This window comes from Equus quagga, chromosome 3, assembly GCF_021613505.1.
Source record: "Equus quagga isolate Etosha38 chromosome 3, UCLA_HA_Equagga_1.0, whole genome shotgun sequence".
Lineage (NCBI taxonomy): Eukaryota > Metazoa > Chordata > Mammalia > Perissodactyla > Equidae > Equus > Equus quagga.
This window is the reverse complement of record NC_060269.1, coordinates 118434339-118461456: the sequence shown is the minus strand read 5'-3', so window position 1 is coordinate 118461456 and position 27118 is coordinate 118434339. Positions and strand designations below refer to the sequence as shown.

Genomic DNA, 27118 nt, shown 5'->3' with positions numbered 1-27118 from the left:
AATGGCAGTTACTTGGCTATGATGGTTGATTGTGGCCGTAGTGTTAGCATCTGTGGCGTCCTGATTATAGAAGAGGTACCAGCTCCCTTGGTAGCTGTTCTGTGGCACATGTTTGAGACACTTTCCTAACCTGGAGCTTTGTTCCACAGTCTTCCAATGAGTTCCGATGCAATTCATATCCTATAAGAAACCTATTATTCTGCAAAATAGAGTCAATGTTATTTTTGGTCTGCATTTTAACAATGACATTAAAAAACTGATGGCAAGAGTGTTTGAAAGTAATCAATTCTTCAGGAAAGAAGAATATGGTTTAGTTTTAGGTTGGCAATGTTCCTACCAAAATGAGAAGAAAGGCTGCGGGTAGTCTATGACATTCAATGGTAAAAGCGTTACTTGAATTAGGAGAGGTAGTATGTGAGATTGCTTGAAGTCATAGACTTTGGAGATTTATAACCTAGGTTTGAATCCAGGTTCTACCATTTACTAGGTTTGTGATCTTTGGCAAGTTATTTAATTTATCTGTCTTGATTTCTTCATCTGTATAGTAGTACTAACATAGCTTTGTTACAAAGATAAAATAAATTAATACATTTAAAGTGCCTGGAAGATGTCTGGCTGGAAGTGCTTTTTTTGTTATTTATGAATATTATTATTATTGTTACTATTCTTCTTATGGTGGTTTTTATTTGTTAAGAATTGTGAAATCTATGATTCTATCATACATGCTAATAAGTTAGCCAACCACAGTTTTCCAGATACTGGCAGAAGACTTGTGAATCTTGTGTCAGGGACAAAAGACAAGTTATTATTCATAGCAACAGCAATAGTCAGCATATCATCATGTTTACACCCATTTCATGAGCCCCAATTCCTACAGACCAACAAAAAGAGACTCCGAAGACACCTGCACACACAATGGGTTACATTACAAGAGAGGAACTGCAAGCTTAGGAAACCTAAGTCTTTTGTAACGGCAGTACACCTGCCTGACCTTTGCCCCAGAGAGAGACATTATCTTTATCACACTGGACTGTGAACAACTTGACTTTGCTACTATCTTTATTTCCCAAGGCTGTTGGCTATACAAACATATTTTAAATGATAGTCTGGGACAAAGGCAGCAGGAGCCTTTGCTGATAAGTTGTGCAGAAATGTGAGAGACTCACGGAGAATTGTTTCAAAAAGATCTGCCCCTTATTTCTATACAATCTTGGCTTCTGGTGAATTTTTCCGTGAGCAAATGCCACTTTTTTGGTTCCTCTGATAAATCTGACTGAGCTTGGATCATATCTGTTCCATTTGTCTCAGACAGCATTTAACTAAGGCTATTATCAACTTTACTAGAAGCAGCAGGATGAAGCAAACCTACAGTATTGACCACAACCATGGTCTCTCACATTTTCAAACCCAACCAGCTGAATGAATTAGGATCTACCTTAAGAAGCCAGAAAATTTTCTCTGTAAGTTTTTTTATTGACCTTTCCATTTGTCCTGAGGCATTAATTCGTGTAAAACAAAATATATTAACAACTGCACGGAGGAAGTCTAGGGCAATTCTATCATCCCTAACAACCCTGGCCAGTGAGTTGAGGATGACTTGACTGTCTTTCTGGGTCAACGTGGTATCATTAATCATTTCAGGTAAAGTCAGGAAACAAATTTCCTCCCCCTTTTTCTAATTGGATGACTCCTATTATAGGGATAAACTACCCTCAGGATGCATATAAATAATGAGTCAGTTATCTCTCTGGGAAGACTCTCTGAATAATCAAGGATAACCTCACTTTGGAAAAAGCTCTGTAGTCTGAGGGCTAAATGATCTACTGGAGATGTTTCCTTAAATACATGAAGATCTCTAAAGTACATCTCACCAGATTTTAAGGAGGAAGGCAAGTTAGCGCCTGTTTTCCACATAAGAATTAGTCTCAGAGCACACATGGTTCCCTTAGAAAGAAAGTGCTATTTGTAATTATTAGGGCCCTCCAACTGGGACCTAAATAAGTTGGGGGCACAGGTTGACAGTGCTTCCAATATGACTGAGAACAAAATAAATATGAAATGGTTAGAAGAGGAGGAATTTATAGTTGTGAAACATAGCTTCCTCATCAGTTGGAAACCAGTGGGGAGATGTATTTATTGATAATTTTTTCTTGCTGTTTTATATACGTAAATGTACATATACATACATACATATATTTTTTTCCCTCTCTTCCTTTTGTCCTTATTTCACATAGCCTATGGTTGGGGTGATAGACTTTATGTAATTATGGAATGTCAACACAGAATTGTGACTAATGAATTATTGAGACTGAACACCTCCCAAAGAAAGATTCAATGACTGCTGGAATTTATTTTTTCCATTTGGAGAGTTGTTGAATGTATTTTTGCTGTTCAATGATGATTTCATTATGTTTGATATGAGTTTATTGTTGTTTCTATTGGGTTTTTTTTGTACATTTCAGTATGGGAAGAAGAGTACTTTTGGAAATAGAGTAACCAAATGGGTAAACTGTGGTGAATGTGCTAAACTGACAGGAGGGTGACTTCCTAAATTTCATAAATTTGAAAGCTAAATATTATATAACCCAAGTTCTGGATGTTTATACTTGACCAATCAGATGAAATTCTGTAAGATTTGGAAGACTGATGCAATATGAAGAGTGTGCTTCTGTTGTTTCGTCTATTTCTAATGGCAAGCAGAGTGATAAAAGCAGTTGATTTTACTGCGGCAGTAGTAGCAGACTTCCCAGTCACTAATTTCATAGATGTTAAGTTGCAGGACACAGATCATGAATTCAGCTGGTAAAGATTGTACATACCACAATGTGGTTCTGAACCAAGCAACATTTTACTAGCTTCCTGATTAGGGGTCTTTTTGGTTGTGGCAGTGGTGGTAGAGATCTTAAAACAATGATTTCTTAATCATAACAGAAATGACAACCTTGTTGGCCTGGTCCTATGGTGGAGATACTGAAAATTTTCCTGAAAATTCTTCCATATTATGATTTTTTTAGCCTTCCTAACTATTTTGTAGGCCACTAAAAAACATCTCTGTATTATAGGGCTGGCCCTATGGCCTAGTTGTTAAGTTCAGTGTGCTCTGCTTCTGCAGCCTGGGTTCAGTTCCCAGGTGCAGACCTACACATGTTGGTGGCCATGCTGTGACAGCAACCCACATACAAAATAGAGGATGACTGGCACACATGTTAGCTCAGTGACGATCTTTCTCCAACAAAAAGAGGAAGATTGGCAACAGATGTTAGTTCAGGGTGAATTTCCTCAGCAAAAAACAAACAAAAACCTCTGTAATAAATAATTTCCTGCTTAAAATACCTGTAGTGGATTCTGTTTTCACAACTGAAGTCTAATCTATATAGTGCTATAGGTTTACTCTATAAAAATAATTATTTACATTTTATTTATGAAGTAGACACCTTCAATGCCCTATAAAATATGAGCACAGCTCATAGAAGATGACTATCCTTCTCATTCCTTTAAGTTTTATCCTAAACTTATCTATGATAATTCTAATTCCTTCAAACCTAAAATCAAAATCAATCCATTTAAAGCGGACTACTTTAAACAATTGTCTTATTCAGGCACTAAATTTTTTAATTGTTTTATATTTTGGAAATGGGCACAATGTTTATAGAGATCCTTACAGTTTTTCCATGAGCAGTGAATTACAAATGAATATTTTTTTAATTGTAAATACTAACATGATGACCACAACTACATCTTGACATATGCAATCTGAAGTTAATTACCAGGAACTTGTCTCTTTAGTACAGTGCTGTTGCTTTGTTATTCAATTGAATAACAGAAGGCACAACTATCACACAATGATGGAAGATTGAATATTTCAACATCACCAAGATGAAATCATTCTTCTTTGAGCTTTCAGGTAAAATCTGGCTGAAGCCAACTGCCAGAATTTCTTTTTGGAGACTTATTCAGTAAGAAAATCTGTTAACATTTATTGAATGTTTAGTATATGGAGAGAACTGAAGTTTGAGATAAAGCATTGGAAAAGCAATTACCACAATATCATTTTGAAACGGTGACATTCACCTGTTCATGCTGTTTTACATGACTGAAACTACACTCAGAAAATCAAGCAAACAAAACCCTGGAGGATAGGATCTCAGGACAAACACTTGACTCAGTTTCCTGGGTACCTTCCCTAGTGTTCTGCTATGGATCAAGAAGTTTCAGCCTGGAGAGTCCCTCTGGGCTAACATATGATTTTCACAAAGTCTTCTTAAATACGTAACTAGTTTATATTTAGATTGATTCCTTTCAAGGCAAGATAATTATAGAATCATTGTGTAATTTAATGGAAAGGCCATGGAATTTGAAATTCAAAATATTAAAAATGTGGTTTTAGGCAAGTTATTTAGCTTTTGCTCAAAAGAAATTATCCAGAATGCAGCAGAGAGAGTTAAAGACATGGAAAACATAAAAGAGAGATTAAGGGACGTGGAAGATAGAGTGAGAAGATCTAACATATATCTAATGGATATTCCAGAAAGAGACAGGAGTGAGAATAGAAGAGAAAGAATGTTATTTAAAGAGATAATTACTGATAATTTTCCAGAACTGATAAAAGAAACAATCCACAGATTCAAAGAATCTCACTGAATTTCAACCAAAGACTTTGAAAAAGATGGATATAATTCCTGCCATTAAGAATATTATAGACTAACGGGGAAAACAAATATTAAGTGTGGGCAAAATAGGGCACAATGATCAGCACAGGGGCATGAAATCAGGCACAAGTTTTCCACAAACATGATTTGGAGCTTGATGCAGAGTCCAGGTCAGTGGAAGGGGTGTGGACACAGTACTGGCTTCATGATATTAACAAGCTGGGAACACAATAAGACTTCTCTCCTCCAATGCAATGCCAACCTCTGGGATAGCTGAGAAAGTCAGAGAAACACGAAATGATGTGGAGTTTAATTTTGCCCAATATAAGTTTACAAAGCATTATAAAAGTTTGTCTATGTATGCTCAAATCAAATAATAAATAATAAATTATTATCTAGTGTTTGAGTTCTATTATTATTAAAATATTAGCTCTAGCTCCATCAAACTTAAAGTACTAACAACTGAGGTTCAATGTTACAGAAATTATAAGTTATGCTCAATAACGAGTCATTAATAGTGACATCCTGTATAAACAGAACTTCATCCTTCTGAGCAGAAAATGAAATTATAAAATCATGCCTTCATAAATTAGTACTGTACTACCTTGAAATAAGTTAAGCTTATGTTAACTATGTTAGATGCGATCACTATTCCTGTATCAAAATTTCGCATATGGTATAAAAAGTACTCTAGTTATAACCTTTTAATAAAGAAGTAGCAATATACCAAATGCACATCTAGCTATATAAATTAATATTAAGGGTAAATGGCAAATTCTAATTTTTGGAAACAGGGAAGACCAAGTCCTCAAATCTTGATTATTTCTCTTTACTCAAACTCCAAGACTAATTATTTAGTCACTGTCTTCTGCTGCTTCCCAAAATAAAATTGTATTCACTTCTCATAACTTTATTTCCTTTTACTTATTTTACCTAATATTAGTGTGACCCAGCTTGTATTATGAGCATAATCACTAATGAAGACAAGGAAGAGATTCTACTTCCATTTTTGTTCATCAATATGGACTCTTATTTCCTTCATCTACAACACGTGTTCCAATTCCATTTCAGTTCTGCTCATCTCTTAATCCTCTTGTTTTGCCCTTGTTCCTGCGGTTTGAATCTGTCAATTGTTTGTAATTGTCCTGGAATACTCCTTTCCAGAATAATTTCTGTTTAACATTAAGTTTTAGTCTCTTTCCAGTCGTGGATCCTTTGAGATGAGAAACAAAGAAGGCAAAACTTCTAACTCCACAGAAAGTCCTTCAAAATCTCAGTTCTTCTCTTTCTGAATCCTTTAGGGCAAAAAGGACATGAAAATCTTGTCCTCTTATATGTGGAACCAAAAAGATAAAATAAAATAAAATAAACATCTGAACTCATAGTAACAGAGAATAAGGTGGTTACCAGAGGCAGGGGCATAGGGAAAAGACGACACAAAAAAAGACTAAAATGGTGGTTGGCAGGGGCTGGGGGGAGAGGGGAATTGGGAGCTATTGTTTAATGCATATAGAGCTTCAATTTTGCAAAGGAAAAGAGTTCTGGAGATGGAAGGTGGTGATGGTTGCACAACAATATAAATTTACTTAATACCACTGAACTGTGCACTTAAAAACAATTAAGCTTGTAAATTTATGTATGTTTTACCAAAATTTAAAAAAAAGAAAGAAAAAGGACACCTACAGAATATTTCTCTCCTACATCTTGTGATGGAAACATAATTTGTTTTCACTTTTCCAGTAAGAGGCACTTTTTTCTATCAGAATATGGTTTCTAATACATTCCTCTGGTTATAAAAAAAATTTGTCCTTTGGGAGGGCCCTACATATCAATCATGACCCACTTACCTGAGCCATCAATCACCTCCATACTTATTGAGGGACTGTGCTGATGGGGCAATTATGAGTGTAGTAATGGAGATGGCCTGTCATCCCAATGTAAACTCAGCATGAGTAACTTTGATGCATATAACAAAATCTATGAAATACATGTGTTCTGTACTCTTCCACATGTTCATTAGTTGTATTTTTATTTTATATACATTATGCAGACATATAAACATGAACGGTTCAATTATAAATTATGTCATCCATAAGTAGTTGATTTGTACCCATTGGAAAATGCAATGATTTATATGAGAATTGAGAGCACAGTCTTTTTATTTTCCTCTTTTACATATTTTTTAATTTTATTTTCATCTTTGGAACTTTTCAAAGTAAAAAGTCTTATTTGAATATAATAGCCAATGTTTCGAAGTATATGCTGAACCTTTGCCCCTGTTTACTAGGCACTGCCTTTCTCCCTGCAGAGAGGTGGCTCAGCAGCTGTGCTTATCTTTTTTACTCCAGATAATACAGCTAATTGGACCAAACTGCTTCTATGGGATTACTTTACTTGAGCGTTTGAACCAAGCTACATAGGCAAGGAGTCTTGGTATTCCAACACATCAGTAAAGTCCATAACCCAGTTCTACCGTCCCTGAGTTCAGGGGCTTTAATGCTTCGTATGGGACATCTTATATCCTTGTCCTGAGTTCTTTTTGGCCTCACACTAGTTGGAAGTGCTCTTTCTCTAACTCAAAGGAGTCATGGCTAAGATACTGACTTTCAATAAGCAAGATGTAAATTTCAGCAAAATACTCTCCCTTCAACACTACTTAAAGTTACCTAGAGGAGCTAAAAAGCGCAGTATCATTAGTGGATAGGATACTAGATTATCAAAACGAGGAATGCAATGATCAGTATGAAGTAAAGTAAAAAAAAAATTAGAGAATTATAATTATTTTCTCCTCAGGTACAGATTCAGTTGTCTGGAATGGATTGGACTTTGAGATATGCCTTAGGGTGACCTCTGTATACATCCATTGTGAAGTCTTCCTGTAAGCTGGTTTAAGGGGCAGGCATGATAACTTTTAAATATTGATAAACTCTTTCATTTTTCCATTCATCTGGCATTTCCTGTATATTTTAGTTTGGACGTAAAGCTAGCTTTCAAAGAGTAAGTGCAAAAGCAATTTAAAACTGATATGCTTCCATTACTAGTTTCCATCTTTTTATTACTCTACATCTTAAGACATGATTTAGAAATTCTCCATAAGATTATTTTTCTTGATTCATGGAAGAAATGTTATAAAATTTCAAGCCATTAACGGAACGAAGTGCTCCAAGTGAATTTTCCAGATAAATGAACCCCAAATAATTAAGCTCCAAAATGTTCACTGCAATTATTGATGGAGAAAAATTAAAATTTAAAATAGTAGTCAATTCCCTGATTTCTTAAACCGAGAACACTAGATATAATTCAACATTTCCTCTAGAAGCAATTGACAATCTTTTTACTACTTGCACCTGGTTTTCCACATTTCTAATTTATCTGAGTCTGAAAACCTCCAAGAATTCATATTGACCACAGGCCTGAGAATATAAAAGCTTTTCCATTTGGCAGTGCAACAATCTTCGCAGACTACTATTATTTGAGTCTTATTGCTTTCTCAGCAGTTTCCTTGGCCTTATATTTTAAAGATGAGGCAAAACTCTGTAGAAAGCCCTTTGAAACTTCGGTTCCTCCTTTTCTGAATCCTTCAGAACAAAGATGACATAAATGCTTCCATTTACAGCATGCTTTCATTTACATGAATTTGACAAGCCTGGACTATAAACTGATATTGGGGAAACCGGTTGAACACTATTGAAGAATGTAGCATTTGCTGCCTATAATTTTACTGAGGTGTGAATTTGGAGCTGTAAATACTCACCACATTATTTAAATTGAGCTTACTTACCCCCAGGCAAATAGTATCATAAACATGCTAGTATAAATAATTTCTTAAATATTTGGTTAAAATGCATAACCTGAAAACGACAATTATAATACATCCTTTTATATATATATATACTTACATTGTTCATAATTAACTGCAGCTCTATAGGGTACAAATTAAGAGTAACAGTAATTTAATTAATTGATTAGATAGTAAAATATCAAGAATAAATACTGTGTTACATAAGGTTTGATACTGTCATTTAAATTCACTATATTCTGTGAAAAACTAACTTGTAACATTCATTTAATTTTATCTTTTTTTGTATTTACTAATATAGACTAAACTAAAAGCTATTGACAAGCAGGGAGAAGTCTCCAAAAAAGAAACAGAGATTCGAGAGTCTATGAATAGATTTATAAAATGAAAACAAGTATACACATAGCTGTAGAGTAGAATTACTTGGAGAGTTTTAAAAATTTCTCATAATTCCTCCTCACTTGAGATTCTGATTTACTTGGTGTAGGGTAGGACCAATGTTTTAAAAAACTCCTCAAGCAGTTTTAAAGTGTGGCCAAGGTTGAGAAATATTGTAAAAGAACTTACCATGTTGATAAAAATTGTTCCCTTGTTATACCTTTTGGATATTTAAAAGTAATTCATTTCAATCATATTAGCAAGAATAGCAATAATCAAAAGAGGAGCTCTATTAAATAATGTTGCATTAAATTAAGAGAATAGATGCAACAAGAAAACTGAAAGATTTCTGGTTTACAAATAGAATATGAATTTGAATCTATCTAAAGAAAAGAACATCTTATTTCTTTTATTTAACAGTTTCCTGTAAATGAGACACTTTTTATGATAGAAGGTAGGCAATTTTCTGGGTGAACTTATATTTCCATAGCACCACTTTCTTAAAGTGTTAAAGAGATCAACATTAGCAATTCATGATCCCTCCTTATCATTTCAGGGTAAGTTTATACTTTTCCTGTCACTCTATAACTTCTTATTTTAAAAATAAGTTTAATAAACTAATAGCATTTAAAATCTCTATCACAAAATATCAGTGCTATCTCCCAATATAAAAAAGTCACATTTACAATGAATTCAACTCTTGTAAGCAAACATGTAATGAATGATTAGAGTATAAAAAACACAATTTTCAGATCAAATATATTTAAATTAATTTTAATAAGTACAAAAGATAATGTTTAGCATTAATTTGCATGTGATTAATTAGGAATTTTTTAAACAGCAAGCATAATGACACATTCAATAAAGGTCAAATTATCTTACATACATAAAAAATAGTGACTTTTCCCAATTACAACAAGGTCACAAATTACAATTTTATTAGCTCCAAAATGATTTTATCAAAACAGAATTCTACCGTACAAGATTACTGTCACCCAGAAAATTTCAAATTTTACCTAATGTGAATATTCAAAGTTTAGTATTGGAGCTTTATCATGCATTCTCTCTGCATGTAATTTTATCATTAATGTGTAGCACAGGAAAAACATCTAATTCTTCTTTTTTCTTTTCTAATTTAGCAACAAATATGAAACTTTCTTAAGTTTCTATGCAAGTTGCCTCTAAAGGGAATATTTCATGAAAGGTCACATTCTTAATTTGGAGCACACCAAAACATGAATTTGTATTTGCTCAGAAGAATCTTGAGAAAAACTGGATACCAACAAACTTTAAATCAATTATGGAGCAGGAACCCAAGACCAAAAAACAATCAAGGACTTATCCATGGATGATAGGGTTTAATTCATGAAAATTGTGGCTCAAAGGTCAGTTTTACCTAGGCCTTTCGAATTATACATTAAATTTCTTCACACATTACACTGGGTTTAAAACACAGCTAAGAGGTTCAACAACTTTCAACAACTATGTTGAATATTTTAAAAATAAACAATTGGGAACAAATCTATAAGCCATTATCCCTAAAGTAATTCTCTGTCTAACTCCTTTGTTTTTCTTTCCTAATACTATTTCTTTTTACAAATAAACTTTGTAGGATTTACTCAAATTTATCCAATAATATTGGCTTGCATGTGGCAGCATGTTATGGCAAAGTAAGTGTTCTAAAACAAAGAAAGAAAAACTGAAATTTTCATACCAACTAAGCTAATTCAACCTTTACAATTCCAACACTGGCATTTATTTGGAGTCAGTTTAGACTTCTTACTATAAACAGTAATTTGCAACAAACTGATGAAATCAATACATAATCTTTGAAGCCCAATAGGTTTAAATGTCATGAAACCAACAATATTGCAAATAAAAACAAAACCTCTCCAACCCCTAACACAACTTGGTAAAATAAAATTTTAAAAAAAGAAGAAAACAAAGAAAAGTGCTTATTATTTTGTGTGCTTAATCAACTTTAAGTGTTTTTTATACATTATCATTACCGATAGAACAAGAAAGAAAAACACAATGTATTCCCAGAAGCTAAATTGTAGTCAGTGTTGGTGAATAGCTAGTTTCACAAAAATGGATTCTTGATTGCTGTACAGTTTAGTGTTTAGTATTTGTTTGCTTGGTTTCTGTCCTGTAGGAAAGTATATAGTGGCCTTCCTAATGGATTGATGCTCCCAAAACCATGTGAATATAAATTTGAATTAAAGGAAAAAAAATACAGCTTTTTTTTTTTTTACTTTGTCTAAAATATGTGTTAGACTAGTGTGTTGGTGTACTATATAGAAATTCTAAACTTCCAGAACTCTAGAATCACACAGTGATTTACGGTAGTTGTGAGGACTGAATGAGGTAATATATGTAAAGGGCTTAGAACATTGACTAGCATGCCATGAGTCCTCCATGAAAGTATCCTCAGAACCCTTTCAATTCAAAAAGGTATGCAACTAACCAATAGTTAATATCAATGACTCGGTATTTGCAAATAATTAACCAGATATTTAATTTAATGCAGGCTTTCACTAACCTCCATTGAGAAACTTGGAATTCAAAGATTTTTCTATGCTACTTTATAAGCAGAATTGCGATATGATTTTGAACTTAATGGCTCAAAAGAAACAGTTAGAAACCCATTGGAAAAACATTTACACATTTATAGGAAGGCTATTTCTAACCGTATGTATGGCTGAAGACTAAATTCCAATTAACATGTTTGTTACAGATCTATTGAAAAAGCTAGTATATTGACTAAGTTAACTGCTAGTTTAATAAGAGCTACATTTGAGATTGGACCCATTAATAAAATAAATTGTTTAGATTTCATAAATTTGTCTGAATTTCTCAAAATGTTCTTTCATACCTTGGAAATGCACGCACACACACACACTTCTAATCAGAGCTAACACCTTACTAAAGGTTCTTTGGGAATATTATTATAAACTGAAACATAAATCTGTTAGTTGTTCTTGCTTACGGGAAATATTAACTGATGTTATATATTTACAACACACAGAAAGTGGTCTGAAGTGGGGGATACAACTACATATATAAGAAAGGTTTCTTTATACAAATGAAGAAAAGTAGAATATTTCAACCAAGTAAGGTTGAAACCAGTGGTCTAAATAGTAGGATAATTAAGAATTTTCGAGAAAAACATGATACAAAATTCTAATAAGAAATATATTTTGAATATTATGTTATTACCTTTCCCAAATGCCTTTTACATGAACTTCATCTATTTTAGTATTTTAATCATGATGCTTACTTTGATAGAATCATGACTGTTAAATATTTCTGTATATTCTTACATATGTATAATTTCTCCTCTTAGGAGTTAAAGAGGAAAAATGCATCACTAGATTTAATTAGCAACTGCTTCATTTTTCAAATGAGTTTTTCTCTTTGATACTTCTTTCTCTGTTTTTCAGGTCCTGAATTAGTCTTTGAATTTGATGAAAATATAAGCGCTTAAATACTAATGGAAAATATTAGTATATTTTATATAAATGTTGATAACACAAGGTTATGGATATTAAAGAATTTTATTAATTACTGAATTTCTTTTTTTAAAGGATGAATTCAATAGAGAAAAATATCATAATTTGTTTTGTCCACACTGTTGTGAGTGATTTTGATATAGTGTCTCTAGTTCTCAAGCATGCAGATCTTAAAAACAACCACAGCCCTCCCCAGTTTACATTTTACACATCTGTGTTCTTTGCTATTAATAAAAAGAAAGCCTGAGGTGCTCATGAGACCTCCATTAAAAGGAAATAAATGCACTACAGGGAAGCTTGCCAGCTCATGATTCCCTTGAAATTCTGAATGTTTTTTATACGAAAAAAAAAATCTGGTAATTGTTTCAAAACTATGAAGATAGATATAGGAATGCCAGAAGACTAATAACAGGAATAACCTGTGTAATAAACCTATTGATAGGGTCTCGATTTCAAATGAAGTAATAAACACTTTAACGTGCTGCAGACATTGTCTGAGAGCATCAAGTACGGAACAATTGAAAAAAAATTCTTAATAGATGCTGAAGAATCATGACTTTGCAGAAGTTGACTTGAGCTATTCCCTTTTCCTCTCATTGGAATGAGGAGAGGCCATGCCAAAGTACAGGATCCATAGAATGCATAGAGCTTTGATGTCCCTCTGAAGCTATGATATCATGGCAGAGCTCAGTTCCCTCAACCATGAAAGTAAAAAGAGCCACGTCATAAACATTTGCTATATATATGTGTGTGTATATATATAATATATATATATATCAAAGAAAAATATCTGTGTCCTTTTTAAATAAACTATGAACTATTTAAGAAATAAAATTGGAAATGTGGTTCAAGGGGATCACTTATCCAAACCTGAGATAAATTCGAAATAGAGAGATCCCTGAAAAGATTGCTAAACATTAAGACTGGCACTTAAAAAATCACTGAAGTTTAAAGAAATTTATGAAATGGTTATATTAGTTCCATTTTTATATTCAAACCAACGGGAACATGGATAGGACAAAAGAGCAAAACCGCCACTATCCTAGCACACCAGTGATCTCATAGCTCATTAAAGAACTCTTAGTGCTAAACTAATTTACATGTTCCATTCAGTCTTTGATTTTAAGTCTTTATCAGAATGAGATGCACTTTAATTTTCAACTAAATTCTGTGGGTGTGATATGAATGGTATTAACACCATCCCCATGGGATGGCATATAGTAGGAGGTAAAAAATATTTGTTGAACAAATATTAGCTGAATCGGAGCAGTAGCTATACAACAATGAGATTATATCTTTATATATGTACATGTATTTATCTACATTCTGTACATACCATAACTATGTCCATGTACAACTGCATAAACTTGCCATAACATTATGGGCAAAGGAGACCACTGTTAGTCTACTAAAAATGTGTTTCCTGAAAAATTAATTTTATTAATAAATCCATGTCACTTTTATTTTTCGTTTTTTAAATGGTTTATGGAAGAAAGAATAATTATAAAGACTATGGTTTTATAATTTAAAATCCTTTTCCATGCATCATACCTCCTCTCCAGCAAGACCAAAAGTCCCTCTCATTTATCTAAAGTAAAAGATTAAGAAGTGTCTAAAACATACACCAGAGTGAGAGAAATAACAGAAAATCTTCGTCCACATTATCAGAAAATACGAACTGTCAGGATGTCATTAGGCTCACATAAGATTTTAACAAGTGAAAATATAAATAAGAGTAACAAAAATGATCACTTTTCTGGTCAATCTACCATAACTTTTAATAAAACTGGTGCCATCAATGTAAGTGCGGCCCTTGCCAAAGGCATAGGTGAGTCTTTCCTGTTGTCTTACAGAAACTGTTATTTACAGCTATTTTTACATATCTACATATTTATAAATTTATAGTTTATAGTCAGACATTAAGAGGGCAATGCAGAACTTATAAGAACAAAATTTCAAAGTGTCTGATAACATATACCACACAAAGCATTTGTATTGCTCACCATCAGGCATCGTGTACCTTCTTAGACTTGCACACTTTCCTGAACTACACAGAAGAGCTACGCTATATTTAAATATGTAAGAAAATAGGATATCTTCCACTTCAATGTCTGAATAAAGTGCACATTTTAAAACTATGTAGATGACAAAGAAGGTGTTCTTGGAAGGGAATTAAAGAAATACATTTATTGGCTTACATAACAATTTTATTTTATTAAGGATGATGGATTACCTTGTGGGAGGGAATTTTTAATGTCAAGGCTGTCTTCACAGCAAATTCTGTTAATAAGATGCATTTGTGACCTTGGAATTAATACAATCATGCAGAGCACATAATAGAGTCACACTAAAACAAAGAAAATGAAAAAATAAAATTTAAACGAGGCAAAGAAATAGCAATTTTTGTTGTGATTTTGCTTATTTCCATAAGATACTCTTTTTATTGATTTTATGAACATACCTATTTATGCACTATACTGAAATACTGTACAAAACTGCAAGAAATGCCACTATTTGACTACTTATATTTCTACAAAAACACCATCATAAAGGTGTATCTATTAGTAAAAGTCAACTAATAACTGCTAATGTATATGTGAGTCAAAAGAATTTTAAGTTTGCCAAAAACGCTGAATCTAGGCATAAGACACAATTGTTAACTGTTATTAACATATTTCAGGGGCATAAACCGAAACATAAAGAGTATTTTTTAAAGATTAAAAGAAAATTAATTTTTCCCATTAGTAATTATATAAAATTGAAAATTGTGGTTTCCAATTTAGCTACATGTTGGTATGTGTGTGTTCTAATTTAGCTAATTATATGTGTGTGTGTGTTTACGTTTGTGCATGTGAACTAATCCACAATCCATTGGTGATGCTTCAAAGCTTCAGTTTAAAAATGTTCAACTCTTACCAAAACCTCTTCTAGTATACAAAGCTGTTGTAAATTTGAGTCAGCGAAATTTAAAGTTGCAATTTACAAAAGCAGATTTACATTAATTCTTATCTGAGAGAGCTGCTTTCCAGACAGAAAAATGTGCCAATTAATGGCCCTTTCCTTTGTAATTAGTGGCTTCTGAGTCCTGATGAAAAGAAGCCTTAAGGCAGAATTTGCAGTAAACAGGAAAGAAGAGAATCATATAAGTGCTTATCCATATTCTGTGACACCTATGAATTCTCATCAGTGGGAGTTTTTGGCACAATTTTCTAGTCCAATATGAATGTTGCTCCACAGCAGCCAAACTGGATACTTTTCCAGGCTCCAGCACCAAGAAAATTTAGCTGAGCAATTTCAACACAACACATACCTGGAAAGAATAAGATCCATTATTGTCTTTTTTTTTTTAATTTAAGGTAGTTTTCAATGATTAAAATAATCGGTAGGATTTCAATTATTACGTTCAAATAAATTGATGCTAAAAATGTAATGGCCACAACATTCTGATAGTTATTAAATTCTAGGCATAATTAACATCCTGTCAGGGGTGACTTGAATTATTTGAGCTAGTCATGCTGTAATATGTACATGGCTATAGATACTATACAGAGTAATTAAAAGCTGATTTCAAATCTCTAGTTTTTCTTCTGAGGTGTGCTAAGCTTCCAATTACACTAGCAGGGGTTCTGAGCACTCAGGAAGGGAACTGATGGTCCAGATACTAGGTTCTGTTACTTAGGAGAATTCATGTTGGAATGACAATGTTATTTTACAATTACAGTTAGGCCACAGTAGAAAATACTCTTATGTAAGACCTAAATCAAAAGGCTCCATAAAGTGTGGTATAGGAAATAAATCAGGTCATCTGAATTCCACTTTAAACCAGTTCCTAGGGTAAATCTTCAAAAAAGGCAATGGTTCTTTGGGCATGGGGTGCTTTCTTGCTTGTAGTTCCAAGAGTTAGCAAATGCCTGTCTCCATTAGAGGTCTACTGGTAAGCTACATCGCTATATACATACTGTACATGTTGGTTCACAAATTAGCAGTTATTAGTCAGACTGTACATAGCAAAACAAATCAAGTTTAACGTTGCTATACATCCAAAAGATAACCTGTGCCTAGATTCAAGGACTGACCCCTAATACAGGTTCTCTGTTTAAATACGTAGCCCAGTAAACTAAGTTAAATGTACCAAACAAAACTGGGAAAACTATTCTAGACATTCTGTCAATTTTGCTAACACTGTTGAAGGTTTTCTTGGCTTCCGCTGGCTTGTTTTCTGGCTTCTTGTTAGGTTCTGGCGTGGTTGCACTCTTGGAGATGGTGGAGAGAACTGGGTCCTTGGAAAGATTCGGGGCATAGTTGGCAACAGCCACCGCATACGCATTGTTCTGTATCATGACAGAAGTTTTTTCTTTTTTCTATTGAAAAATACAAGAATTAACAGAATGTGGGGTGAAACCGCTACTTAATATTTTCTGAACTCCAGCTCAAATTCTGAAGAAAAGTATCTTGATAAACATTATTATCCATTAGAAAGAAAGAATTTAAGGAAATAAATAAAACCACGAGGCTGAGGAAACCCCCAAGGTAAAAATCGATGGTACCATTTTCCTAGAGGATCATTTTTTTGTTGTTTACATGGGAAACAATAAAAAATACAACTTTAATAAATGACGCAACAGTTTTGACTCTTACAAGTCACTCAAATATTTTTTGAATGAATGAGTGGATGAATAAATGAAATGTAGAAATATTTTAACAAGAGGAATGATCAACTACAATGAATAATCTCATCTTCTGAATGAAGAAATTTAACTTCTTTAATTTGATAACAGGATTTCCGCTTTCATGTCAAAATCATACAGCAATGCTTTACTCAGATGGTGGGAAATAGTAACCATATACAGATGGCAGTATAATAAATACTAACAACATAGAAAGAAGATGAAATACAAACTTTTGGATTTTTGCCTAGCTCATCCACAACCTGGTTCTCTGTATATTCCCCAGTTCCGTTCTCACCCACTCTAGTCTGGATCACAATCATCTCCTGCCTGGACCAAGCAATATTCCTTTGTGCTCTCCCAGTTTGGCTTGACTTCATCTAATTGTTAGTCACACTATAGCCAAAGGGAATTTTTAAGACATAAATGGGATCATGTTACTTCTCTGCTTAAATCTCTTAAATACTCTCTCATGGAACTTAGAATAAAATCAGTACTTCTTACCGTGGCTTCTTTTTTTTGTTCGTTATATACCAGTCCCACTCAAATAACTTCAGTTTTCAGAATACTTCCTTGTTTGGTGCCTTTGGCCATGCTACTTCCTCAGCCTGGAATGCCTTCCCTCCACCCTCTCAGATTTTGGTCTTGGTTCAAATGTCATTTCCTCAGAAAGGCCTTTCCTAACCACTTACCTATCATAATCCTTGCTTCCCATATGTGCTCTTTCATAGCACGCAGTTTACTTTCATCATGGCATGTTTCAAAATGTGTAAAGTCTTTCTTTTGTTGTGTGATTATTTGATTGACATCTTCCTCTCTCTTTAGAATCTAAGTTTAATAAAGGCTGGTGCTACTTCTGTCTTGTTCACCACTACAACCTTAGCACTTAGCATGATGCCTTCCATGAGGTAGTCACATAATATGTAGCTGAATTAATGAAACCTGAAAGTATAAGTAGTATTTACCTGCATTTCTATGCTAATAGAAACATATTTTTGGTTATCTAAATGCAAACAAAATGAGCTGGCAATGAATTATACAAAATAGTGAACAGCATAAATCAACAGATTTAGAGGACCAATTGGTCTAGAACAGAATTCTGAGTATCAGTTAATTTGAACCAAGAATTCTCAAAATGTTCAAGTAAAATAAGATATGAAAGCGATTTCCTGTCCTTCACCTGCATTGGGTTTCTCCCTCTCGTCTTTCCCTTGCTGATGAGGCAGTCTTCCAGCCTTGGCTGGAGTATATAAGGAAAAGGGGTGAGGGACTACCATTTGTAACTTTACAAAAGCTATAAAACAGGTTTCCTTCAGTAATGACATGTGTAGTAACCATGTTACAAATGGAAGGTAATCTCCAAGTGTATAAATGGTAAGGAGATGATGGCTAACACCTTCCAAGCGCTAAGATGTATCACACTGAGTGTTAAGCCTGAGGGTGTCAGTTGTGAAAAACTTCACTACTGGAAGTAAGTTCTATTGTTAAGCCTATGGTACAAATTCAGAAATGAAGGCTAAAGAGGTTTCATGACATGACCAGGTCTCCTGTCTACTGAGTGGCTAAAAAAGTAGATAAACTCAGATGTGGGTGACTTCTGAATCTCTTTAAACACCATGCTATGTGATTCTTCTCTGAGAAACTTGTTTGAAACCCGGGAATACTTTTTCTTAAAATATTCCAATTGAAGCTTATATCACTAGGTCAATATTTTCAAAGGACTCTTTAGCCCAAAAAGTATGTAACGTAAAGTGTTTGTATTGTTATTATTTCAATTATACTGAAACATCATTTAAAATGATTTCAAATTGCACTTATAGAGAATTTGGACCTTGGAAATGTTTCTTAACCTCTCCTTGCTTCAGCTTCCAGTTTGAAAAAAGGGAGCTAATTATACCAAAGCCATATTGAACTTTTGTGAGAATCAAATGAACGAATGTATACTCATAGTCTCTTAGTAGAAAGTAGTGATGATTATTACAAGCGAGACAATGATTACTGGTGTACAAGAAGTATAGATAATATACTTTATATCTTTGGAAGAAGACATAAACATCGTGTGGAGGAGCTCAAGAAAGGTTTCATAGAGAGGGACATTTAAGTTGGGTCAGCAGTTATGGTGTAAGGACTAGACATTTAGACAAAGAAATATAAAATGTAAATGTCTTTTGTGGCAAGAGGGGTCTACAGATAGACACTCTGTATTAACTCTTACCAACACCCTTCCTGCCTCCCACTTGAATACCTTTCACTTGTACATAAACACACAGGTGTTTGTTAAACTCTAGAGTTTGTTAAATCACAACAGATACTCTGACCAATCCAAATGGACGTCAGCTGTAAATAGTCAGAAGGGCTGTACCAGTATGCACTAGCCAAATAGCAGCCCTCCTATTTGAATGTTTGTGTTTTTTGTTTCATCCCAACACTGTGGACACGATAATATGCAGTGTTAAAATCATTCCAACATATGCTTGTAACTTTCATTGACTAAGCTACAAAGGGCAAAATTTCATCTTTTTTTTCTTCATTGTTCAAAGTATGGTTCAATATCTGGCTATTAGTATAACTTCAGAGGTTGTCTCAGTACTTGCCAAGATGATGGTTTTGGTTTTAAGATGCTCCCTTGGAACTTGGAAATGACTATTTTCAGAATGAGTAGCAAGCAAAAATACAATAGCAAGGAGTACTATCTTCAGTCAAAACCCAGTGGTTGGCACCTATAATTTCTTACCAATTCATTGAATGAAAAAGAGCTCACCCCCATGGTACTAAATCTTCTCAAATCCACCCCATAACCCAGTAAAGACTTTCTGGCTCAAAATCTTACAAAGTTTTCTTTTAAAGGATAAAATAATTCCCCTCAGTTCATTTGAAAACAGTTATCACAAATCTAGAGTAAAGCAAATTATTCCTATCTACTTAAAATTAAAATCATGTATATAGAGAAAAATTCTGCTGACTTACAATTCTAAAATCTACAAAAGCAGAGTCTATAGATTAGTCCATATAATATTTTATTACTGCTCTTTGTAAGACGTAGATCTGCTAGTGATAGTACCAAAGAATATCCGTACTCTAGGCCATTTCGAGAAGATATTACCCTTGCCCTGTTCAATATTATCTTCTATTAAAAAGAACCAAGTTGATAGACATTATGTTATAAATTCTTCTTCGAATATCATGCAAGCCTCTGATCAAGACAGAACATCAGCAGGCTGGATACCTGGGCCACATGATTAGACCCCTCCAGACTAATTTTACATAATTTAGTGTAACTCTTGGCTTACCCTCAGACCTTCAGACTCTTGAAGAGAAATAGTCCAAGAAAGTCTATTTTGAATTAACTGTACAAACTGCCATGAGATAATTTTTTTAATGCCCATGTCCCTATGTAGTTTTTTTTTTTCTTTTGAGAACTAGGCAAGCTCTGATACTTCTTACTATCTAGTTTCTCACAGTTTAATTTTATCATTCCGTGTTTCTACTTTAAGGCTCTTAGGTAGGCTGCTTCATATCTTTTGAAGAACAAGGCCAGGTATGATTGAAAATACAAGTAAAGAAAACAATGTTAAATGTGAAGAGTGAAATCAAGTGGAAGAAGAATGGGGGAAATGAAGGCAAACCAGCACTATTTTCTATTAATTTTAAGTGACTCTTACGACTTTTGCTACCTCTTCATGTGTGACTGATATAATATCTCTCACCAGAATTCCTACCATGTTTCACTAGTTTTCTCCACCTACATATCCCACAGGTAATTAAAATACAAAATATTCAGAAATGAACTCAAGTCACTTTCACTCCCGACCTAAACCTGTTCACCCTCTTGTATTCCCTACCTGTGAATGATACCAGAATTGAGCCAGAAACTAGTAATCAAACCACATTGGTCCCTTAGACAGACCTCTTTTACACTGACTCAGCCCAAAATCACATCTATTGAGGCATCACTTCCTACTACAGCAAGTACCCCTTCCATGTGTTTCCACAGCACCATGGTGCTTGTCTCTATAATGGCACATAAACTTTTCTTCACTTCTTTTTTCCTCCACTTGATTGTAAGCTCCTTGAAAGCATAGAGTGTACACTGCAGAGCTTCTAGCACAGTTCCTGGCACAGAGCAAGCTCAAAAAGATGTTTGCTTCATGATAAGTGAATGACATGTACCAGAATGATTACTATGATTATATATATATATATATAAATTGTTATAATATATAAACATATAAAGTATTTTATAGAATATAAGTATTTATTACATTAATAGAAACAGATTCCAATAGTGTGGCCTACAATTCTGTTATGTAATTATCCTGAAAGTCCTCAATTTCCCCATCTATAGATGTCAGACTGGGAAATATTAAAATAAGCTCAACTAAAAAACAATGCTTGTGGAACTTCCACCTGTTTGTGGAAATTGTTTTACTTATGACTAAGACTCATATAAGTGGGGAGGGGAAAAATATGGCTATATACAAAATCAGTAAATGATGTATTTTTATAAATTATCTGGGGAAAAAAGAGTAAATTATGCTGCTATAGGATTTGTTGATGTTGTTATTGAAGTAGAATGAAAAGGAAATATAACCCACATTAATTAAGCATTCTATTTTTTTTTTTTTTTTTGCTGAGGAAGATTCCCCCTGAGTTAGCATCTATTGCCAATCTTCCTCTTTTTGTATGTGAGTTGCTGCGACAGCATAGCCACTGACAGACAAGTGGTGTAGGCCCACACCCAGGAATCGAACCCAGGCCACTGAAGGAGAGCACACCAAACTTAACCACTAGGCCACCAGGGCTGGCCCCAAAACTTCTATTTTTAAGTGATGTTTTATAAGATTCAGAATATTCTGAGGTTATTACTTTATTAGAGTATCTGAATATATACTTAAAAACTTCAAGTCTGTAAAATTTGATCACAGAAATCAAAATGTCTTACTCTGCAGTGGCAAACCAATCTTGGCTTCCTAAGGGTATTTGATAAAATAGTGTGTTAATAACGTGAGGAAATGCTCTAGATAAAATATAGATACCTATCAGTCAAAGTGACCTGGCATATAAATAAAAATAACGATCACATGGTTTTGGAGGTGGAAAGGATCTCAGAGATTGTCCATCAGAATAAAGAAATGGAGCTCTCATAAATATAACACTAAATATAACAGACTTTGGAGAAAACCTCCAGTCTCCAAAGTGGCAAATCAATGCTCTTTCTGTATACCATGTTGCTTTTTTACAGTCACTGTGGCTTCCAGAAAGCTCATTACCTGTAAAACAACAACATGCTCCCTGGTCAGATAACGCTATTAACTGTGGGCTAACCATCCTAACTGAAGAAAGGGATACTTACAGATGATTGTTTGAAGCTTATACAGTCCATCCACTTCTCTAAGTACTCTAAAGTCTTTTCTTGGATTAAATTGGGCCATGAGAAAGCTATACACTTGAACCGTATTAGCTTAGCTCCTTGAAGAAGTGCCTTCACTGAGTTGTATGTTAATGTAATGCCTTCAGCTTTTATTGAAGGGGACTACAAGAAACATCAATATGAAATTCATTACTGCGTTTATTGGGAAAATTTTGACATTACTTGTAACAGTATCCAGCTTTCTCTAATATAAAATCCATACGATATTGTCTTAAAGAAGACAATTCAGTGTAGGAAAATATTTTCTCTGAGGAAATTTATGCTTCCATTTTTTGATTAAAGAAAAATAACTCCCCCCCACCCCCACCCTAAGGTTTATTCTGAGCTTAGCCAAGAAGCTCAGAATTTGAAGTTCAACTTCTCTAGCTATGGCCTACAGTTAATGCTCTGGCTCCAATGGTGGGCATACTTGCAATCTATTTTCCTTTATTCATATTTCCAACTTCTGTTTATATTTTATTTTATAATAACTTAAGTACATGCATTCTTTTGGTAAACTGCCTGAAATGCTTTTGGAACAAGGCAGGATGTTAACATAATGCAAATAAATGAATAAAAACACTTGAAATGTGATGTTTTCTATGAATTGCATGGAGTGAATCACAAAAAAATGGCACAGCTCATGTTATTTTGGATATTCTATTACTATGTCTCTGTTTTAAGTAATTTAATATCTAGTTTCCTTCCAAAGTATAGGTTTTCTTGGCCGAGGTAGAACCACTGACTCAGATTTAGAAATGGAAACAATCTCAAGAGATTGAGTTTATTTATTTTTTAAATTTAATTCAAATAAACTATATGCTAAATGCTATGTTAGGTAATGGCAGAGAAAATGACTAATACAACAAAACCATTATCCTCTTAGAATATGTAATCTACTGTTTGAAACAGAATTATTTACAATAAAAGTAAAATTTAACGAGGTTACATGAAAGGAATTTGTGCCAGGTACTGCACAAGCATAATGGGGGTTGGCAATTAGATTCATATGGAAAGTTTCGAGATTAAATAAAATCAGATGGATCTTCAGAAGTAAGTAGGAGTCCATCAGTTAGGGAAGGAAGAAGAAGGCATTTTAGCAAGAGGGATCAGCACATCTAATGTCATAGAGATGTGTAGAGGCATGCATATTTGGAGAGGTCTGTAATGGCTGGAGGAAGAATAAAAGCATGGATCTTTGTCCAGTCTTGGATACATCACTAATTAGATGTGTGATCCTGAGCAGGTAACTTTATTTGACTAATCCTAGATTTCCTCATTTCCAACATGGATATATTCCCAGGCACAAAGTAGGAAGTGTAAAATAAATAACAAAAAATATCCTTATTATTCGTCATGTAAACATATATATGAGAAAGCTATATACTTGGACCATACTAGCCAAGTTGCTTGAAGAACTGCCTTCAACAATTCATTGAAGAGCTGAAAAGTTAAATGGTCACATTTCTGTTTTAGAAAGATAACTGGCACTAATGTAGAGGATGGATTAGAGGGAGACGTGATCAGAGATAAGGAGGAATAAAGAGATTAAAAACAATGAGAAGTAATGAGGGCATAGTGTATGAAATATAAGTGGGAGAATGGACACCGTTTGATGACTGGTTAGATGTTAAATATGTGAGGTTAGGTTTTGCCATGGACTGAGGTATAGATGAAAAAATAGGCATGGGCAAGGGAAAGATATAAAGTCTATTTAGAATGTTTTGTTTCTGTTTCTTTTTTCATCTTTTTGTAAAGATCTGTAAAGATTGAGATGTTATATTCATGCATAAACGCCTAAGAACAGGTTGGATATATGATCCTGGAAGTTAAAAGAAAGGTATGGGGATACAGGTATAGATAATAACTGCAGAAGGAAAGATAAAGGTGTGGGTTGTAGACTTGATTTGCTTCTACTTCATTAATTTGCACCATATTTATTGAATAACTAATATACACAAGGCCCTGTGCAAAGGGCCAGGGATAAACGATTTATTAAGATAACCATGGTCAGTGTTAGGATGATCAGTGAAGGAGCTGAGACATGAATATGCAATTACAAACTGTGATACAGGGTCTAATGCAAAAGAGCAGGGAACTATACAAACTTACGAAGGGATCTAATCACTTGAAGGAGGAGCAAGGAATTTCTGGAGGATTGATATTCATGCTGAGGATGAGGAGGGATTATCTATTTGGGGACAGTAAACGAGTGGACAGTGTGCTTACTGCTGCAGACATTCTTACAAATATTGTTCACAAAACCCTTAAAGTGAGAACACATAGTGAATAGTAAAAACAAAAACAACATAAAATAAAGCCAAATGACTGTCTTTGGAGATAAACAAGAGCAGATGCTAGGGAGACTGCATCCACTGTGAACTCAGGCAGTGAATCTCAAAAAATAGAATGAATAGTGGCAGCTGCCAGGATTTGAGGGAAGGAAGTCGATATGCTAAGGCCTGTTTTAAAGAGAGAAAAAGAGTTGCTGACGTGGGCCTGAAATGGGTTCTGGAGTATAACAATATGCACTGGGTTCAACAGGGATCCCTTGAGAAAAATGGAAAATTATTATCTGATTTGAAAATATGGACATTATTGGTGCCCTTCAGTTACAGGACAATTAAATGGAAAGGAAATCAGATTACAGTGGGTTGAGAATTAAAGTGAAAGTGAGAATACAAACATTGTAAGCAATGCTTTCAAAAAGCTCGACTGGAGAAAAAGAGGGTAGAATCTGAGGGTGGGGGAATGGATGACATAGGATCTGAAGAGAGTTTTGTTTTTGCCTTCATGGTAAATTAAGCATCTTCATAATCTGAAAGGAAGGAGACAGTTGAAAAGGAGAAGATGGCTTTGAAGAAATCAGAAAATAATAACTGATGGTTCAAGGTTGAAAAAGGAACAAGAAGAAAGGAGATCAAGAGGTGGAATGAAAGAATTAGTCTTTGGCAAGTGGAAAAACACTGAGTATGAGGGAGGTTTCCCGAGAAATTGGGGGTTTGCATAAATAGACAGTTTTGTATATGCAAGGGCATAAAAATTTGATGCAGCACTACGTTTTCAGAATGATAAGGTTATGTTGTCTAATTTCACACCTGAGGCTAAAAGTAGTATAAAATGTTGTCCAAGATCACAGTAGGCTTTGTCTTCTAGTAGAGGACTCAAATGTAGCTTGAATATAAATTGAGTGGATTTATTTATTTATTTGCAAAAACTAACTTTAAAGATCATCAGAGCACAATCTACATGTAAACTATATGTTAAATACATACATATTTGTTTTTTGCAAACATATAGTATTGATATGTACCTCTAAGTGGGTATTCTCATGAGGCAAATTAATAATGGTCAGTTTACAAATTATTAGGAACTTTTCATATGTTCTTTAGATTGACAGATAATTTAACTGCATTTACTCAGGTTTACTAACTTCAAAAGCAGAAGACTTCTGCCAGTTTGGTTAAACTGAAAGGACACCAATGTGGCCTGTAGACAAAAACTCTGTATTTCAAGAAAATTACATTCTCCACTTAAAAACTGAATCTCAGGAACACTAAAGCAGAGGTAGATAGCACTGAAATATTTGTCAGGCAGATGCACTTGTTTTGGGCACTCTACCTGATTTCCTTTCAGTTCTAAGAACCTGGATATTTCCAATGTAGGTTTAGAAAAAACCTCCCAAAATTCATTTGAATCATGAAATTGGGTTGAGTATCCAGTGATAAATTCATCACTGTCAAGTTTTAAAAGCCTTTCATGACAGCAAAGAAATCTTCTTACTGGTATTACATTGCCAGATTTAATATCAGAAATTCATTTATTCAACAGAAATTTCTGAAGTGCCTACTAAGCCCCTGGCGCTGTGCTTGGGACTCTAGCTCTGGAAAAGTGCATAAGAACAAGCAACATGCCTGGTGTAATGTTCCCTTCAACTTAACCACTGAACTTGAACCACTTAGAACTGAAATCATATAAACTTAGTTAGTTGTTTTCCTGCAAATTCGGCTGGAATGTCAATGATTTCAACCTAGATTCATCTTCACTACATGTGAGTTGATAGCTGGGTAGCCTTAAATCTAGTATTCATCAATAGTAGCTTATTGCTTTTAGAATGCATTAGCAAGAATGTGGTTTTTGCGCCCATAGGTACTTTTATTTTCCAAGTTCAGGGATTGAGAAGGCATATTATTTGATATGCCAAATCAAAACATCAATTTGACTGGCACCCTCATAGCACTAAAAAACAAAATATCAATAAATCTCTATATGGGGCATTTATACCACAGACCACTATTTGTCTTTTGTGACATATTTACAAAAAAACTATCTAGCATTTTATCTTCAAAAAAATGTTAGTATGAAAGTGCATGTGTAACTAATATAACTAAAAAGAAGTAATTGCATACATAGTAATGAAAAAGCAGTACACTATTTGGGGAATGAAAACATAAATCAACAATAAAATGTAATGGAAATGCTGAAATAGCCTAAGTTAAGCATAGAAAATTAATCAGATTCCCTTTCCTATTTACTCATTGGCTGTTAGTATGCAAAACATAGCTTATAAAATGAAATAAACCAGCACTCTTATTAAAAGTTCTATGTTTACAAAATTAGGGAAAAAGAGCAAACTTTTAAACTATAACATCAACTGCTTGCATGCTTAAACTGCAATATGGTCAAAAAATGAGAAAGAAACA

The 27118-nt window shown here is 34.0% G+C and overlaps 1 protein-coding gene across 1 annotated transcript in view; it reads right to left on the bottom strand.

The window, feature by feature from the left end:
* Positions 1–16402: 16402 nt before the first annotated feature.
* LOC124237449 (gamma-aminobutyric acid receptor subunit alpha-2) overlaps positions 16403–27118 on the bottom strand; it is a 127189-nt gene continuing 116473 nt past the window's right edge. The window contains exons 10-11 of the mRNA XM_046657075.1: positions 22359–22538; positions 16403–16699 (exon numbers count right to left, since the gene is read on the bottom strand). Of these exons, the coding sequence (XP_046513031.1) occupies positions 16403–16699; positions 22359–22538 (477 nt within the window). The remainder of the gene's footprint in view (positions 16700–22358; positions 22539–27118) is intronic.